Below are 18,476 nucleotides of genomic sequence, written 5' to 3'. Positions count from 1 at the left end.
ACTTGTTCTCGACTTCCGTGTATGCCTCCACGACGCATGCGCGAGAATATGACGTAGCGCCGGTGTTCGGGAATCCATGAAATACAACTTCAGTCCCATTTTGAGCACTACGCCGAGACCTAAAGCACGATCAATGTAGAATCCAACAGCTTAGACACGCGCGTCTTCCTCTGCTCGTAAACAAATCGCTTCTGGGTCATATGTCCGAACGCCGGATCTGCGTCATATTCTCGCGCATGCGTCGTGGAGGCATACACGGAAGTCGAGAACAAGTTGGATAAAGGTGTTATTTTGATTTTTTTTTGCGCACAAAAACTAATGTCATCGCATCGTAAGATTATTGTAGAGCCACTGTGGTGAGATAGACTTTGTAACAACGTTTTAAGTGCCTTTCATGGATCTTGGAAGTGTCAATGTACTGAATGCCAATGGAGGCCTGTCTGAAGCCTTTCTCAGCCATCAGCTTTCAACTAAAATATCTTCATTTGTGTTCCGAATATGAACGGAGGTCTTACGGGTGTCCAACGACATGAGGGTGAGTAATTAATGACAAAATTTTCATTTTTGGGTGAACTAACCCTTTAATTTGAAGTTGTCTGTCCATGTTTTTTTTACTCTCATAGAATTAGACCCCATTGACAAGCATTATATGAGTGCCACACAGCAACGGTTGGAGTTAAAAATCTTCAGTTGTGTTTTACTGAAGAAACGAAGACACATACATCTTGGATGCCTTAGGGGTAAGCAGAAAAACATAAAATTTTCTTTTTGGGTGAACTATCCCTTTAACGTGGACCTGCACGGCCAAATCATCAGAACTTCTGCTGGTATTGTGAAGATTTGGACAATATAGTGAAAACAGCAGATCATGGATATAAATGTTATATTCTAGGCTGTGTAGGGGATGTGAGCACTTTACATACCCTTCCCATAGAACAGAACTGTCAACAGTCATGGCTGATGTTTATCTATAACAGGATACTGCAACAATTTAAATAAAAGTTTGCTCTGACTGGTGACAATTTCGTTAACGAAAATATGACGAAAAATGTTAATTGACAACCTTTTTTTCCTAGCCTGGATCCCAGCCAAACTTAGCCCCGCCCACAACATTTGAGGTTGGGAAGTTCGGTCTGGACTTGATCCGTTGTGGAGCAACTATGCTCGAACCAGTGCTGTTCGGACCAATCAAATTGTCAGGGCGGGCTTTATACGATGATGGACAGGTGCTCAACAGTAATCTAATTATGCACGTCACCAAAGAGCGGTTGAATTCGTTCTAATCCTAAACGGAGAACCTGTTCGTATATGATCAAAAATGATGATCGTGTTGGTAAGTACTCCGTGTATCCTTAAATTATTTTTTACAACACCGGCAAAGATCGTTTACACTCATCTTCTTCTTCTACTTCTTCCAGCGTGCGTGCAGTTGAGTTCTGTTGACAACTATGCATCACTCCGTTGCTCTGATTGGTGTAGGTCTATCCAACTGAATGCGAGGCATTTTCTTTCCTGGTTCAGTTGAAACACGCCTCATAATCACAGCCCACTGGAGCAGTATCAGACTAAAATTCTGACTAGAATCGAGTATGACAATGTCAGGCAATTTTTTTCCATGACTGAGACAAGACGAGATGACACAAACGTCCTTAAACGATTATTGTGACTATATAAACATGCAATATCATTGACGAAAAAAGTCAACGTTGACTAAAATGTAGTTTAAAAAATAAAAACTTGAACAAAAAGCACTCTTTGGTTTTGTCGGGGTAAAAAGAGAAGTGTTCGAGTGTTCGTGCTTGCGGTTGGCATATTTCAGTAATTTAAATCCCCAAATCAGAGCTTTTCTGTTAAAAGAACACATATTATATCCGGCGTTTTACTTAACATGTCTCTCTCACGCGTGCTGATGATGATGATCTGAAAACACCAATAAACAAGTAAGCTGCATTTCAGCAGTCTCCATTTGAGATTTTCTGCTTAAAGTGTCATTCAGGTGGTCTGTGTTCTGTCGCGACTCACGAGCCGCTTGTGTTGTTTGCAATTGTGTTTGCTGAATAACTGCACTTGTGTGAGCTACAGAAATGAGCCTTGCTGTGAAACAGCCAATCAGAGCAGAGCTCAACATTATTATTCATGACCCTTCCAAATAAGGCAAAAACAGACCATTTCATTCTAGGGACAAATCCTAGGGTTGTAAATGGACATATAAAACCGTATCTGGAGTATTTTTGCCCTTCCCTAAGCCACATGCCTTCTATGTAGATAACAATTTAAAATATTGTATCAATAAATTCTATGGCACCTTTAAAGTAAAAGCAGCTTAAAAAATTAAAGCAGACAACGTCATAGATGTTTAAGTTTACTGTAATGCAATTGTAACTAAACATTTTTATTTTATACAAAATATATATTTTACTAAATAAGTTGGACTTTAAAATAGCTAGAAAATCAAAGCCATATCAAACCAAGTGTTACAAATTTGAAGTTGATATCACAAAAATTGAGCCTGCTAAAAGGTTTTAAAGTACCGTTTTCATAGTAAAGCACTGTCCAATTTTAAAAGGGTCCGGTCCTTGTTTTTGTTCTTACTTTTTTTAACCATGACTAAATCAGTCTACTTTAAATATAGGATAATACAAGTTGGAAATGTATTGAAAGCACAACCAAAACTAGGAGTCCAGCATAAACTGGCACACAACCAGATTGATGGGCAGTACAGTAGGTGTAAAAAAAAGAAAGGTGCTTTTACAGCTTTTAAAACTTTTTTTTTCCTTTTTAAAATGTGTAAAAAAAATTCTATCAACATTTTAGTAAAATGTAACAAAACCAACAAGAAAATACAAAAACATTGTCGTCAACAGAGATTACAGGATTTCATTTTAAACTAAGAATAAAGGATGGATTTACTCATTTGAAAGCAATGTTATAAATAGCAAAATCGCATTGATGAACAGAGAAGCTCAAAACACTGAAGAGTTGAGGTTTAGACAATGAGATGGGCAGTAAAAAGAACAATCAATGTCCAAGTACAACATTTGTTCAATATTTTTTTCATGGAGTTTCTTTTTGATCCATCTATTCCATATATATTTCCAAAATGTTGTACTGGTTTTAAAATTGCATTGCTCTTTTAAACGAAGAGGGTTTTTTCTGCACAGGTCTGTGATCCAAATATAATGCGTTCATACACACATGCACACATGAACATTAAATACATGTGTGACTGTACAAACTGCCGTAAATCAGTGCAACAGACGACAACACAGAATGAGTGACTAAAAATTCTCAATCATACCTATAGGCAGCAATAGTCCATGAAGTCTGGTTTTATATACATATTTAAACTAGTTTTTCATATTTTAAGAATACAAAGGTTTCAATTTATGCATAAAAAATTACCTTTATCCCCCTTATGTTTTCATACATCAAAAAACATCAACAAATAAAATGTAAAAAAAAAAAAAAAATTGTAAAGATTACTACAAATGTGTCTGTACAATTCTAGATATTATGTTATTTCATACAATTGGGGAATACTGTGAGTGTGACATAATGTATTATTTCATGTATCACTCCTCACTAAAAGCCCAAGTCAGGCGTACTCTCTCACAACACTTGGCCCTTTGATCTGTGATCCTCCATCTCAAAACCCATGTCATTGTCCTGTCTCCGGAATACCCGCACAATGATATAGATGATGAGGATGAGGAGAACGAGGCCAATGGATCCACCCACAGCAATAGCCAGAATTCCAATTTCAGAGAATGAAACTAGAAGAAGAAAAGAGAGAGTATTCTTTATGCTCATTGCAGTTTATTTTATTCTACTTTATTTTATTATTGTAAATTGTATGATGTTGTTGTTATTTTTAGCAGTACTAGTCTTATTTTATTTTTTTCTGTCACTGCTTTTATTGCATATGCTGATGATTTGACAAAATTGTAAGTAAAATAATCATGCCAATAATGTGCTTTGAAACTAAAACTAAGGAGGATGAGAAAATTTGTTCAAATAAGAGATGTGGGAAATTTTATCAGAGGACGGTAAGCAAACTGAATACCACTCACTATTTTTTACTCTTATACTCTTCTTGTCTGTATCATAACACTTTCAGAGAAGTATGTCTGCTATTCTAGCCAGTTGATTAGATACTTCTGTCCTTCAGCTGCTGGGATCAAAGAAAGAACACAACATCCTGCTTATATAACCTTCACCTCTCCTGCTATACATGTTTGGAAGGGTGAGCAAATGAATGATTTTTCAAGCTCATTTTTCAAGCCACAGCATCTACTCTCACCTTTTTGAACAACTCTGAGGCTGATCTCGCCTGAGAAGCCCTGGATGTCGGGCGGATTTCGGACTTGGCAGCTGTAGGTACCATTAAAGGTGAACTGCAAATCTTTCAGCGTGATGGATGCGTCACCCTTCATTACATCACCAGACCATACAGCATGATCCTTAAACAAGCCTTCTACTGGGGGATATGCAGTTCTCTGGTAGTGAAAAATCTTTGAGAGAGAAATGTTGAAAGTTAAATAAGAAAGAAATATAGCCCACTGAAATGAGGTTAGAACTGGGGTAGTAAAGTGAAGAGAGGAACAAGCGACAAGGGGCAGGAGGAAAATGGGGATAGAAGATTTTTGAAGAGAACAAGGATTTAGGAGCACATGTCCTGTACACAGCCTCATTTCACCTAGTAATGAAAACAATTTATTCTGATATATTAGCCCTATAAAGCCTACTGTAACTAAATGATCAACATGATCAAAACATTGCTGAAAAACGTTTTGCACCTCATAAAACTTGTCCCTCAACAAAACTGCAGAGATTTGTCATAAGAATAAGCATTCAATAATCGTCTTACATAAGAAATATTGGTAACACTTTAGAATAATGGTCATTAGTTAACATTAGTTAGTGTATTAACTAACATGAACTAACCATAATCAGTACATGTGTGACTATATTTGTTCATCTTTGTTAACGTTAATTCATAAAAATACAGCTGTTCATGGTTTGTTCATGTTAGTTCACAGTGCATTAACTAATGTTAGCAAGATTTTAATAATGCATTAGTAAATGTTGAAATTAACATTAACAAAGATTAATAAACGCTTTATAAGTGCAGTTCATTATTAGTTCATGTTAACTAATGTAGTTAACTAATGTTAACTAATGACCATTATTCTAAAGTGTTACCGAAATATTATTGGGAGAAATAGAGTGACTGATATTCATATGCAATTTATGCAAATAGTCTGTTATTATAAAAATCTTACTGATTTACATTAGAAGCTATCAGACTTTCATCTTAGTATTTTTGCTCAGTTTGAATAAAATGTAGGTATTTTTTCCACCTCAGCTGTGAGATCCATATTCTTCTATAGATCACACTTTATGAGCCATAAAAGCCTGATGCATCACATTTGATACAACAAAACACATATGTAAACTTTTTTTTTTAGATTTTGGCTAAAGGCTCAATAAACAGTTCCAATTTAAAATGATAAAATAAAAAAATCTGACTATTATTTAATATGTCAGGCTTTACAGAGTTAACTCATTAACTCTCACCGATTCTGGTGTTTTCTTTCCAAGTGCCAGGAAGCTCCAGGATACAGTGATTGATTCTTCCGAGAGCGGATGGGTAGATTTAAATGTACATTTGAGCCGTACATCTGTCCCATTGGCTGCCTCCAACTCTGAAGATGTAAACACCTCCATTCCCTCCACCTGATATACACCTGATAACCATGGATTAATATGTTACTAAGAGAAGTATAACTGACACTACCACACAAACAACATTTCCAACAACATTTACATTCTCTAACCGGAACTTGCCACTAAAATCTACATTCTCTGTCACCTTCAACAAAACATAGAAAGAGAGAGCTATAATGTTATCTCAAACGAACATGACAGACAGACAGACAGACAGACAGATAGATGGCCTTCCAGCTAACAATATGCACCATCTAAATAATTTATACAGTATTAAATGTTGGCAATAATGAATCCACATCTACAGTATCATTCAGTCACATCATGGGAGATATTCTGCTCTAACTACCCTGAACTATTTATTAAGCATTAAGGTAAAGCTTTCACGGGTCCTGTTGTGATCAGGGTCTTTAACTCGGCTTAAGCTGAAACATTCAATCACGAGGTCACTCTCTACTCACTGCAGTTCTACCTATATAGTAGGCTATTTGTAATTACATTTCAATATGTAATATATTTTGTGTCTTCTTTCAATTTTAGATTTTCTTCCAGTTGTTCTACCTATCGTTAATCTTTCTTATTGCACCTGCTGTCCACTTCAAGCTGCTGTAATGCCTGCATTAACTCCCCGAGGATCAATCTAATCTCATATAATCGTATTTTACCAACGGTAGCACCGTGTAAATCTGATAAGCGTGTAATAGGAGCCGCAGAAACACTAAAAATTAGTCGTTGTTAAACCCTACCTGCTTGTTAAAGATCCGACTGGTTTACGTAACTCTGAGACTGCCTAAAGTATAAAGTGACCACATAGTTTCAAATTGAAAAAAGAAGCAGGCAGAGAATCTAAAACCACAAATAATGACTTGAAATGTTCAATATTTAATCACATTAAGCTAATCAAACATACTTTTTTTTCTTTCTGAAACTAAAGGAGTATCCAGGAAGTAGCCTACTAAACTCACCTGACAAGACAAGCGCACACAGCGCGGAAAACAGGTAAATCCAGATTCGACTCATAAGAAAAGTAGAGGAGAGCAGAGCTCCTATATATGATAGTCTACTATTCGCCTAACTATATCTAGCAACTTACTGTATTTACACTCAATATTTAAGTATTTAGTTGAACTTCGGAACTCCTGAGCACAGCGGCCATGCTAAACCGCTCACACAGTTTACACTAATATCCGTGAGTGAAAAGAGGAGGAGTTATCACATTTAAAAGGCGTAAACAAAACCCCGTAAACACGGACTACCTTGACATAAGTTTCCCACAAGTACAAGTAATCTGCCCTCTTTTATGTAGGCCTATCCAGTGCATGTCGCTGCATGTTTCTCAAAGGCAGTACATGTGGCAACATCTAATCGAAAGGTTAATTAGCACAGTCTTGTTTTATACGGGGATTAGTTAATTTGTCTTTCTCTCTCACTAATGTAGGCTACATACAGTTGTCGGTCATATGCAATTTATTGTATTCAATGCGAGAATACAACAAGATATTTCGTCTTACTCTACTTGTCATACATAGGCCTACTACTGAAATAATTTCAGTGTGAACTGTACAGCCAGAGAAAGGCAGCAAACTAAAATCAGGTGTGACATGCATTGGCTCTGCTGCCATCTTGTGGAATATTGAAGAAGTGCAGCTTCAGCCTTCTGGTTCAAGTGACGTCATTATTAAAATTATAGTGCTCTACGTAAATTATTTAGGCACATGCAAGCCTTTTCATCTTGTAGTTTTGAATGTTGTAAATAGATCTGACCTTTTCTCGTGCATAGAAAGTTCTATTTGTATTAACATATTTTTTTTATTGTATTTGCAATAATAAGCATGCACTCATAACAAATACTAATTCAGATAACTCCTTTCCATGGCAGAGTAAAGCCTTAATCACACTAGATTAGACAAATACATTCAAAATGTGGAAATCTACTGCACTCTCTCTTGCAATGCTGCATACAAAAACCTGCGGCTTACAAATTTGTGTTCTTTGAATTGTGTCAAGAGGTCAATCTGCTTATGGTCAAATGTTTCTGCAAATTTGTATTTAACAGCATTGGGACATTTTCACTGTATCGCCTCTCTGCTCAGTTGTGTTCAGCATTCCAGACCAAAGTATGTGAGTGGAGGAGTTTGAGAAGTTTTGTTGCTGTTGTTTGGAATTAACTACTAGAAACATGTTGAAAATGTTATCTCATGCGTCAGGCTCCAAACCAGCATTCACATTTGCGTTGCTTGGTAACACACAAAGCTTGATGCTTTGGCTTCTATTGACTATAGCCTGTTATTGAGATTATTTTTTGCTGGCAGACAAAAATACACAAGGTGCATCCCAATTAAAAATTCCCAAAACGTGGAATATGGCCAAAACGTAAGACAAAATTCTCATATCTTGTATAGGCTGTAGCCATTATTGCCTAAATCAATATGATTTTTGGAATAGTAGCTATAACACACTGCTTACATAGCCTACGATGTAAAGCATCAATTATAATTGTAACATTTCTACATAGTCTACATTTAATCAGTTGTGTTTATAGAAAAAAATAAGTTAGGCTCATCAAAGTTGTTTATTTGCACATTACATGGCAATTGAGTTTGTTAAAAAAGTAAAGTAGCCTACTAAAAATAAAACTTACACCTAAACAAAATCTGTTCCTCATCATTTGTTTAGTCACAATTCTGGTACAATTTGCTGTATGATATTAAAATTATTTTTAGAATTAATATGTAGATTAATAAGTAGCCTAAACCAATGTGTTTATGTCTGGAATTATTTTTAGCATTGAATTCTGGCAAAACATAGGCTACATGACACACTGTGGTAAAGCTATTTTGACTTTATACTGTACCTATACCTTGTTTTCCTATAAAGAACCAAGAATCTTTATATTTCTTTTGCTGGGGTTGGCAACCCTACTCTTGCGATATTATAACGGTTTTCAGTCAGATCTTGCCTATATTTTGCCTTCATCATGAGGCGGGACGGCGCTGCATGGGAAGTGCGTGACGATGGCTGTAGGCGGAAGTGAGGCTTCCAGAAAGTGCGAGGGCGGTTGCGCAGGGAAGTGGGGAGGCGGTTTGGTTGGATGCTATTCGGTTTACATAACCCAAACATTTACTGTGATTTCTTTATTAGTCAACGCGCTATATACCCACAGAATTAAAACAATAAACATTGTTATTATTATTATTATTATTGTGTGGACTAAGTCAGTTAAGGTTGCATTGCTTTCAAAGGGAGAAGGTGCGCGGCTGCAGAAACACTCATCTGCATCTTCCCCGGACAGTCAGTCAGTCGATTGCGGTGCTGCTGCTGTACGTGATTGAGGGAGCCCTGCCCTGCTGCACACACACCCGCAGCTCACTCACTGCAGACGGGATTTGCAAACACGGTAGCCAGGTTAGTCAAGAGGAGGTGTGCATAGAGACGGACGTGTGTGTGTGTGTGCGTGATGCACCCGGGAATGTGTTTTCCTTTTGTCCCGGCAGTTGATTCATTCTTCTTCGTTATACCATCAGCTAAATGGGATCATCATCCCTGACCCTGTCAGTACCAGTCACTAAAGCACATCTATGAAGCGTTAATCTTTACTGCACAACCTCTGCTGTGTGTTTGCTTCATCCGGGGTCCATCATCTTCGTCCTCCTCATCATCATCATCATCATCATCATCATCCTCAGGACTAAAAGCAAAACACGCGCTCTTTGTGCCGCTTTATAGCTTTTTGATATGCGTGTTTGGCACGCGCGAAACTACCCTTTCAAGTAGGCTATCTATATTTTGCTCGGAGCGAATATTATTACAGTTAGAAATTTGGACTCAGTCTGAACTTGTCAACAATTGCCATTCATTTCCATTACGTCAGCGCGGCCGCTCATTAGTATTGTTGGTTTACCAGCTGTGTTTGTGTTGTAGAGAATGAGCGCTGAGGAGAATCCCGCTGCTGAACCTGCGCCTGTGATCGACGTGCAGGGAGACGGACGCTGGATGTCACAGGTGTGCTCTATTGTGAAAGACTGTAGTCTTCTGTAATCATTGTGCATACTTGGTACATCTCAGAGCTATGCAAAATCTTTTCCTCTTTCATAACACCTCAGTCTGATTAAGGATTAGTGTAACATGCTCGGATTTGTTCTGTGTTGTTGCAGCACAACCGGTTTGTGCAGGAGTGCAAGGATGCGGAGCCTGATGTTCTGTTTGTGGGGGACTCAATGGTGCAGCTTATGCAACAGTATGAGGTGATTGTTATCTCGTTAATGAGTCAATCCATAAAAAGGAGAACTATTTGGTTGCAATTCCATTTGCTCAGTAAGATACTTCTATCCAAATACAAATCAGAATAGCAGAAGCAGTGAATCCAAGATATAAAACTATTACTGCTTCCATACTAATCTTCCAAAAATAGTAATCTTCCAGTGCACTAGAGCAGAAGTGAATATACAAAATGTTAAAAATGCACTAGACATGTAATGGTATGAACATGTATTACAATATTTTATATAAACTAGTGTATTTTTAGAAATATTTGGAAGCACTATATGACATTTCACAGCAATTCACAATATAAAAGTTAATATATTAACACAACTTTCCCATGATAATTAGGAATTTTAATTTAACCCTCTCTGGAATATTCCATTCTGATTGGTCTTTCGTGACATTCAGTGGTCAGATATTTGCTGTTTCATGCATACTGAGCTTTTTACACTGTTAAAGGGATAGTTCACCCAAAAATGAAAATTTGACATTTATCTGCTTACCCCCAGGCCATCCAAGGTGTAGGTGTCTTTGTTTCTTCAGTAGAACACAAATGGAGATTTTTAACTTCAACCGTTCCTGTGTGTCACTCATAGAATGCATGTCAATGGTGCACAGACAACTTCAAATTAATCCATGCGGCTTGTGACGACACATTAATGTCTTAAGACACGAAACGATCGGTTTGTGCGATAAACCGAACAGTATTTATATAATTTTTTACCTCAAATACAACACCATGTCCAACAGCCCTGAAAGCGCAGCACTTCCGCAAACGCCAGAAGTGCTCTCGCACTAGTGATGTTACGTTCGTGAACGAATCGTTCTTTTTGAACGAATCTTTTAGGTGAACGAATCGTTCTCGCTCAAGTAGTCCACTGACTCATATTTCTTGTTCACTGAAATTCCTCCCTCCACAGCAGCATGGCGCTATTAGCAGCGAGGAGCGAGCGCATGCGCAGCTCTGTGGACTGTTTCATCCTGTCAATGACAACTTCGAGCCAATAGCGATTCGAGTATAAGATGTGACGGAGCATATGATTTGTTGAATTCAGTGAACAAATACGCCTTTTACTGACCGAGATACTTTTGAGTCTGACTCTGAACCAAAGACTGATCTCCTTCTCGACTTGTTCGTGAACGAACTGTATTTCGTTCGTGAACTAAATGAACCAGCTATTGAACGATACTGATAGCGAACATGTAGAGCTCGGCTTGTGTAGTTAGGCATATATGCAGCAGAGAAAGACATTTGCACTTTACCATTTTAATGAAAACAGTGTAATAATGCAGGCTGATGGTTAAATGATTACTTAAGGACTGATGTATTGTGTTTGTATTATTTATTTTCAGTGTTGTTGTTGTTTTATAAAATTAATAAAAATTAATTCATTACGTTTGAGTCATGTCATGCAATTCTCCAAAAACTGTAAAACAAATAAAAAATGCGATATTATTGGAGGTAACGAACACGTCCATCACTGACCAAGTTGCTTTTTTGAGTCTGAACGAGAGAGATCTCGTTCATGAACGAATCGAACACTGGTACATCTCGTTCGTGAACGAACTGGTACATCTGGTTCATGAACGAATTGAACCACCGATACTGAACGAACACGCCCATCACTGAAGCGCTCGTATACGTCACTCATTGTTTACTGTATACGAGCGCGAGAGCACTTCTGACGTTTGCGGAAGTGCTGCGCTTTCAGGGCTGTTGGACATGGTGTTGTATTTGAGGTAAAAAATGATATAAATACTGTTCGGTTTATCGCACAAACCGATCGTTTCGTGTCTTAAGACATTAATGTGTCGTCACAAGCCGCATGGATTAATTTGAAGTGGTCTGTGCATGTTTTTTTTTACCCTAGTAGATTTAGTCACCATTGACATGCATTCTATGAGTGACACACAGCAACGGTTGAAGTTAAAAATCTCCATTTGTGTTCTACTGAAGAAACAAAGACACCTACATCTTGGATGGCCTGGGGGTAAGCAGATAAATGTCAAATTTTCATTTTTGGGTGAACTATCCCTTTAAAGACTTGGATTCCCATGCTAAACATGGACAAAGTTTCACAAAAAAAAGTTTTGATGGAGTATTTCTGTGCCAAAAATACTCCTTCCGGTTTCTCATAAGTTTCAGAAAGTTTTTTTTTCGAATATGGGTATGCAAGGACAGAAAGTCCTTGTACGGGCCATACGGGCTCTTCTCACGGAAGGGCGGGCGCGCGACTAAAGCGAGAGAGCAAATGCTCGCCCATTAACGTGCTCTGCTCGGCTTTAGGGAAGTCATCGGCTGCGCAGCAGTCACAGGACTTCACGAAATCAACAATGTCCCCAAAGTGTGTTATTGGTTGTCAGGGCAAGACAACCCTGCACAGCTTCCCTAAGAATCCAGCGTTAATGGGACAGTGGATGGAGCAGCAACGGAGCAAGTGTTTTTGTTTGTTCCTTGAATTTCGGCCACGATGGTTTATAAACCAGGTACAGTTAAACTCCGGATTTGTAGCTCGTCTAATGCTGAAAGATGGAGCGGTTAAGGTTAAGGTTTACGGTCGAACGTTGGAAGCAGGCGGTGAGTAAAACTGCATCAAATGTCTGTGTTGTTAGCTATCGACTCGTTCATTCAAATGCGCTACTATTCCATTGTTTTTCTATGGAAACCGTGCAAAACCGTTCCGTTTGCTATATATAAACCAAATTATGTTCTCATAAACCATGAGTAAACGCACACAAATGTTGTAAAACTCGCGCATGACAAGCCGCTAAGCAAATATATACAGTTACAATACATACCATTGAGACGTCCTGCTGTAGTGGTCGTTGCTGCTTCTCCTGTTCAATTTCAGCCTCCGGATCTGATTCTGGATCATATATGTATGGCTAAATCTGATTGATCTCAATGGTTTATTTAGGATAATGTTTTTTCCACGTTCAAGGATGTCACAGCTATCAGATGCTCTCAACGCAATAGAGTGCCGAAGTAATGACGTCACTTTGTAGGCCAAAACGCGGAAGTGAGTTAGCATTTTAGCCCTACGGGTTCCCTCGCCCTAAAGTCTATGGGTTTTTTGAATGGGTTTTTGCTAAATCGCCTGAAATAAGGTCTGTGGTTAACAAAGCCTCTAAATATTTTCACGTTTTGATCTATGACATAAAACACATTAGTTAAAACCTGCTTGTGATTTTTTAAAACTTTATTGTGTCTTAAAAACGATGGTTGCTAACAAGTTGCTAAAAGGGACTACATCCTTTGGCGGGGACTTTAGACGTCATCGTGACAAACAGGCAATCTCTCACTAGCCCGCGTTTCAGCCTGGTTTCATGAAGAACTTATGTGGCGTGAATAAATCGCGCTATTCGCGCTAAGTTGGATGCTTGAACATTTGGAGTTTACTCTCTTCACATGTTCGTCTCGTTGAGAAATGGCTAACATGGGCTGTGTTTACACGTCTTTTTGTGTTAAAATCTACTGTTAATGTGTGACAACTTAGTTTTAAGACTTTTTCAGTCGATAATGTAGTTGTTTAAAGCTCAAATCTGTGGTTTATTTATAAGAAGAGTGCCTATTTTAACATTTTATCTGGTGTTATCGGAGTTGTGAGCTCCGGCGGTCAGCGCTTGTTTAGCCGGCGAGAGTTGACTTTCCTCGGCTAGTCCTTCTGACGTCTGCCGCTGGCTCTGATGTCTCTGTGGCGTCTCCAGCTATAATTAGTCTTGTGGAGATTTAACGGCCCATATTTGCTCTCATGGATCTATAATTTGTTCCCTGGCAAATCGTTTAGGCTGAGTGCAAAGATAAGTTTCATTACTTGTTTATTTTTAGGCTATAACTGTACGTTACCGTCGTAAGTTAGCCGACTAGCACTGACTTTGAATGTTTGACTAAATTGTTTGCTTTATTTCATGTGTAGCTTATTATACGTTTTGTATTATTGATCATACATAAACTTGCATTTAACAAAAAGAGACTGGGTTGTGTTTCATGTCATTTAATGTTATCACAGTGATAATCATATTGTCTGAAAAAACATTAACAAAAGATAAATCTCAGAGAGGCACTCATAAACAAAATTAGTTTCTAACATTTTTGGAAAAAACGAATGGGCAATATTTCTCATGAAAAAGTGGATAAGTGTTCATACACAGCGCAGATCATAATGAGCGAGCGTGCTTTTAAATAAAGTTTGAGGAAGCTTGATGATGACGTTGATCCGCGACCATGGTGTGCTGTAGTCCGTTTATAGCCTACCGTTAGCATTTTATATCTGACGGCTTTATTTGGGCTTCAAAATGTATACATTTTGGATTAACTTGTAAAGATTATCTTGGTAGACAAAACGTGTAAGGTTCATAACTCTTTGTTGAACACAGATCTTATTTTTTGCGATTTTCCAAAAGTCTATGGGGAAAATGAATGGCTTTTTGATCGAGGGAACCCATGCGCCGCTAACTTCCGGGTTGGCCTACAAAGTGACGTCATTACTTCGGCACTCTATAGCTGCGCGGGCTCGTCATTCTTTAGCTCCGCCCACACGATACGCCCCCAGCTGCTCGGTTTTATTCGGAAAGACTCTGTAAAGCGTATCTTTCTTTTATAAATATAATAAAACCTAAAGACTTTTCGGAGATTTGAAGGATGCAATACTACTCTATAGGTACTCAAGATTGACATGAGATTGACTGAAAACACTGAAGTGTTTCACCCCCCCTTTAAGTAAGAAGTCATGACTTCCTGTTTGACTGGGCTCTTAATATAACGTGACACACAGGCCAAATTCCTATAGTCATCCATCACTATAGAAAGGACTAAGAGAATACAGTAATAATGTGTGATAAAAGGTTGTTGAGCTGCACAAATCATAAAATGGCTATAAGATAGGGTGACAGTCTCACTGTCAATTTTGCACATTTATGTGTAATAGTATAGTGTCGCAAAAATGACACTTAAATACAAGTTTACCTTTCCAAAATGAAAAAGGTACGACTCTTTTGCTTATACACTTTATTGTACACCTGATGTTTTGTGTCTGTTGCAGGTTATTGTATGGTATTAATAATAATCAGCATATAATGGGTTTTCAAATAAATGTACATATTTTGGTTTACACTTTTTATTGGTGCTGGTCTCAGGTGTGGAGGGAACTTTTCTCACCTCTCCATGCTCTGAACTTTGGGATTGGTGGAGACACAACCTGTAATGTGCTGTGGAGACTACAGAATGGAGAACTGGAGAACATAAGACCCAAGGTGAGGAAGAGTTTTTGGTTTGTTGTCAATAGTTTAAACAACATTTACCATAAAGCGATATGTGTGTTCACCAGTTGCGACTATGTCCTCATTTTGTTTTCCACAGGTGGTGGTTTTATGGGTAGGTACCAATAATCATGATCACACTGCAGATCAAGTTGCAGGAGGAATACTGGCCATTGCACAGTTACTTCTGTCTCACCTCCCCAAGTCCAAAATTATTGTTTTGGTGAGTTACCTAAAGCTATAAGTCTATAATTCTTGATGTGAGATTTGTGGTGTTGTAATGAATGTGTATACAGAGTTTCAACTCTCAGCAATTCAGTTTCAGGTCATTTTTGTCAAAGCTGATTAGTCGCGCCTCCTGTCATTCAGGGCCTGTTGCCAAGGGGAGAGTTTCCTAACCCTCTGAGGGAGAAAAATGCATCGGTGAACAATTTACTCCGTGTGTCTCTTCCTCAACTCGGCCCTGTTCAGTTACTTGATGTGGGAGGTAGTTTTGTCCACTCAGATGGGACAATTTCCTCTCGAGACATGTTCGACTTCCTGCATCTGACCGCTGGTGCATACAGGACCATATCGACGACTCTCCATGAGCTGCTGCTTCAACTGCTGGAGGAAACGCCTCAGGAGAGGCGGGCCTCACTGGTTTAAGAAGGGCACCACATTGGTCAATCACTGGAGAGGCAGGGTTAAGAAATGAAGGGCAGGGTTGATGAAAAGTGCAAAAAGAACAGTAAGACGGTGGCCGATTTTATATGAAAAGTATAAACTGTGTATATGTATCTAAGATGCATAATAGACAACAGTAAGAGAATGAAGAATAGATAAGAAATATTTGTGACAAGAAATAGTTTTTCTTAGGACATGTTGCTTAGCGGTGGGACTGGAATCTCTTCAAAATCCCATTGTCACAGTCTGAACAACCTTTAATAGTAGCACTTACTCTGCCAGCATCTCTGTGCCTTCATACATGCACTCGGTCACACTCACAGCGGTGTTATGATGACAGATACATGATTCAGTTCTCACAAGAGAAATCATGCCTTTGAAATATCTGCTTATGTCTTATTCCCATTTTTAAATTTGTTTGGTTTTTTTTGGCACAGAAGCATCTGAAACTTCATCTTTTGCCCTTTCATATTCCCAATAACAAACATATGATATAATGATATATTAGAGTAAGACTGGAGTGATCTAACCATATCATTCCTTGTGTATGGGTTTGTAAGTCTGAGTTTGAGAAAGCTCCTCCTCTTAAGGGTCTAATGCACAACCACTAGGTTTTCAGTGTTAATTTTTATCTCACTTGCATCCATGTTTTTGTGTATATGTCCAAGCGATCTGTAAAATATTATGTGAAGAGTTGAGTATGGTATAGCAAGTGGGCAATATAGTGATAAATACATTGTGTGGGTGTGGGTGTGTGTGTGTGTGTGTGTGTGTGCGTGTGTGTGCGCGCGCGCGCGCGCGTGTGTGTCTATGTATGTATATATAAAAATATAATCTGTTAGTATTAATGTACTCTGTGCAAGTGCTTATGTAGCTGGTGCTGGTGTATGTGAATGTTTTTGTGTTCGAGTGTAAGAGACCAACATCTATAACTATTTGTATGGTCCGCAAAGCGTGCACTATTGCTGCGGCACAACTGCCACATAATGCTTCAGATCCAAGCATTCCAATAAATTAACAGGGATCTAATTCATGTGTGTAAACTTTCTTTCACATTCACATGCTGTATATATGTGATGCTTATTTCAGTTTCTTACAGCATTTGTACAGTATGCTAGCATAATTCTAAAACTAATCCTGTGGATCTGCATTCAACCCAATAAGCTCTAAATCAGAAAAAACAGAGTTTCTGCATCCTAGTTCAATCTGTTATTTTTTTGAGTCTGCTTGAATATTCAGTGATTGATCTTTCTCAAATAAAAGAATGTAAGATCACAGATGCACTATATAACAAGAAAAGACACGGGAGGACCATGTATCATGCTGGAGGCAAATACAGTTCGTTACAATTCGAATCTGTTCCAGCCATAGACTGCATATGCAAAATTGCATAGCATATGCAAAAAATAATAACCCCATTCAACCTGTAGAGGGAGACATAGCACACCAACCTGTGAAAATAATAACCTAGTACTGCAGAATTATGTAGATAACCTAATAGCTACTGTTTATTAGTTATGGGCATTTCGGCTCTTTTTCGTGAGCCGGCTCGTTTGACTCAGCTCACTGAAAAAAGCCGGCTCTTTTGTCTCACAAACGGCTCTTTAAAAAAATAAATATTTTAACGATGACTTTGACTATGATAGGTGTGAAAAAATTCTAATTAAGTTATTAAATGAAATCATACTCACAATGTCTCACAATTTCTTTAAAAATGCATTGATTTGTTATGAAAAAAAGAATAGGGGTGTGAGTGTGGCACAAAGTATAAAGCAGGTTAGTTGTAACACACACACATGCCAGGATGACGAAACTTAGTGTATTTAGGCCTATTAGTTGCCATATCAACATTATATAGGGAAAAAATTGCGTCAAAATTAAAAAAAAATCTTTGGAAGATATCACTGAAAGTAGGCTACATTTCAATTGCGTTCATTTTTTTATCTCTGTTTTTTTGTGTTTATTTAAAATTAGACAAATCTGATATTATTTTAATCTTATATCTGTTATTTAACAGTTGAGATCATTCTTTAATGCTGATCTAACAGCAGAAGACACAAGCCGGGGTTAATTCCAGTTATGCAGGCGGGGCATGTTGTCACACCGAGCCCGTATTAGAACTGTTCTGTTATATTCTCTACTTTTATGAATTCTATTGAGAAACCATGAGAAAAATGTGAATAAAGACTGAGAGTCAATGTTGAGAAATGCTTAATTATTATTATTTTTAACTATGCTGTATGTTTTGAGGTGTGTTTGTTGTCAAACTCAAAAATGTGTTTATTTTTAATAATTAAAAAATGCCATTATTTTATTTGAAAAAAATAATTATTTTATCTTCTTGACAAAATATTTGAGTTTGTCTTAGATATTTTTTGTATTATATCAGGTAACATTTTAAGCTGTCATTTGGTTATGTTACAATGTACCCCTAACATATTACAATGTAGGCTACAATGTTACAATGTATGGGGCATAGTTTCGAGTGGCTGATGCGGTTTCTTCTCTCAGTAATTATTTGTCCTGTTTTCGAGAAGAACAGATTATTTATATACAGAGTC

General features: G+C 37.9%; 2 protein-coding genes across 5 annotated transcripts; one reads left to right on the top strand and one right to left on the bottom strand.

The window, feature by feature from the left end:
- Positions 1–770: 770 nt before the first annotated feature.
- Positions 771–6,924, bottom strand: mpzl2b (myelin protein zero-like 2b). Of its 2 annotated transcripts, none has more exons than XM_079815366.1 (4): positions 6,693–6,924; positions 5,578–5,747; positions 4,301–4,511; positions 771–3,773 (listed from the first exon to the last, which is right to left on the bottom strand). In XM_079815366.1, the coding sequence occupies exons 1-4, from the start codon at positions 6,745–6,747 to the stop codon at positions 3,610–3,612; spliced, it is 600 nt and encodes a 199-aa protein (XP_079671492.1). In that variant the 5' UTR covers positions 6,748–6,924; the 3' UTR covers positions 771–3,609. The 2 variants fall into 2 exon arrangements, with proteins under 2 accessions (XP_079671492.1, XP_079671493.1); XM_079815367.1 differs by having other exon boundaries at positions 2,351–3,773; positions 6,821–6,922.
- A 1,832-nt stretch (positions 6,925–8,756) lies between these two features.
- On the top strand, positions 8,757–18,117 carry pafah1b2 (platelet-activating factor acetylhydrolase 1b, catalytic subunit 2). Of its 3 annotated transcripts, XM_079815364.1 has the most exons (7): positions 8,757–9,132; positions 9,252–9,497; positions 9,649–9,729; positions 9,882–9,971; positions 15,127–15,243; positions 15,350–15,472; positions 15,619–16,943. In XM_079815364.1, exons 3-7 carry the CDS (start codon positions 9,652–9,654, stop codon positions 15,895–15,897), a joined length of 687 nt encoding a protein of 228 aa, XP_079671490.1. In that variant the 5' UTR covers positions 8,757–9,132; positions 9,252–9,497; positions 9,649–9,651; the 3' UTR covers positions 15,898–16,943. The 3 variants fall into 3 exon arrangements, with proteins under 3 accessions (XP_079671490.1, XP_079671489.1, XP_079671488.1); XM_079815363.1 differs by lacking the exon at positions 9,252–9,497 and having other exon boundaries at positions 8,769–9,132; positions 15,619–18,117; XM_079815362.1 differs by having other exon boundaries at positions 8,774–9,497.
- Positions 18,118–18,476: the final 359 nt, after the last annotated feature.

Source organism: Gobio gobio (assembly GCF_949357685.1).
Source record: "Gobio gobio genome assembly, chromosome: 4".
In the NCBI taxonomy this organism is placed as follows: Eukaryota; Metazoa; Chordata; class Actinopteri; order Cypriniformes; family Gobionidae; genus Gobio; species Gobio gobio.
The sequence above is the reverse complement of the archived record's forward strand: the minus strand, read 5'-3'. Positions and strand labels throughout refer to the sequence as shown.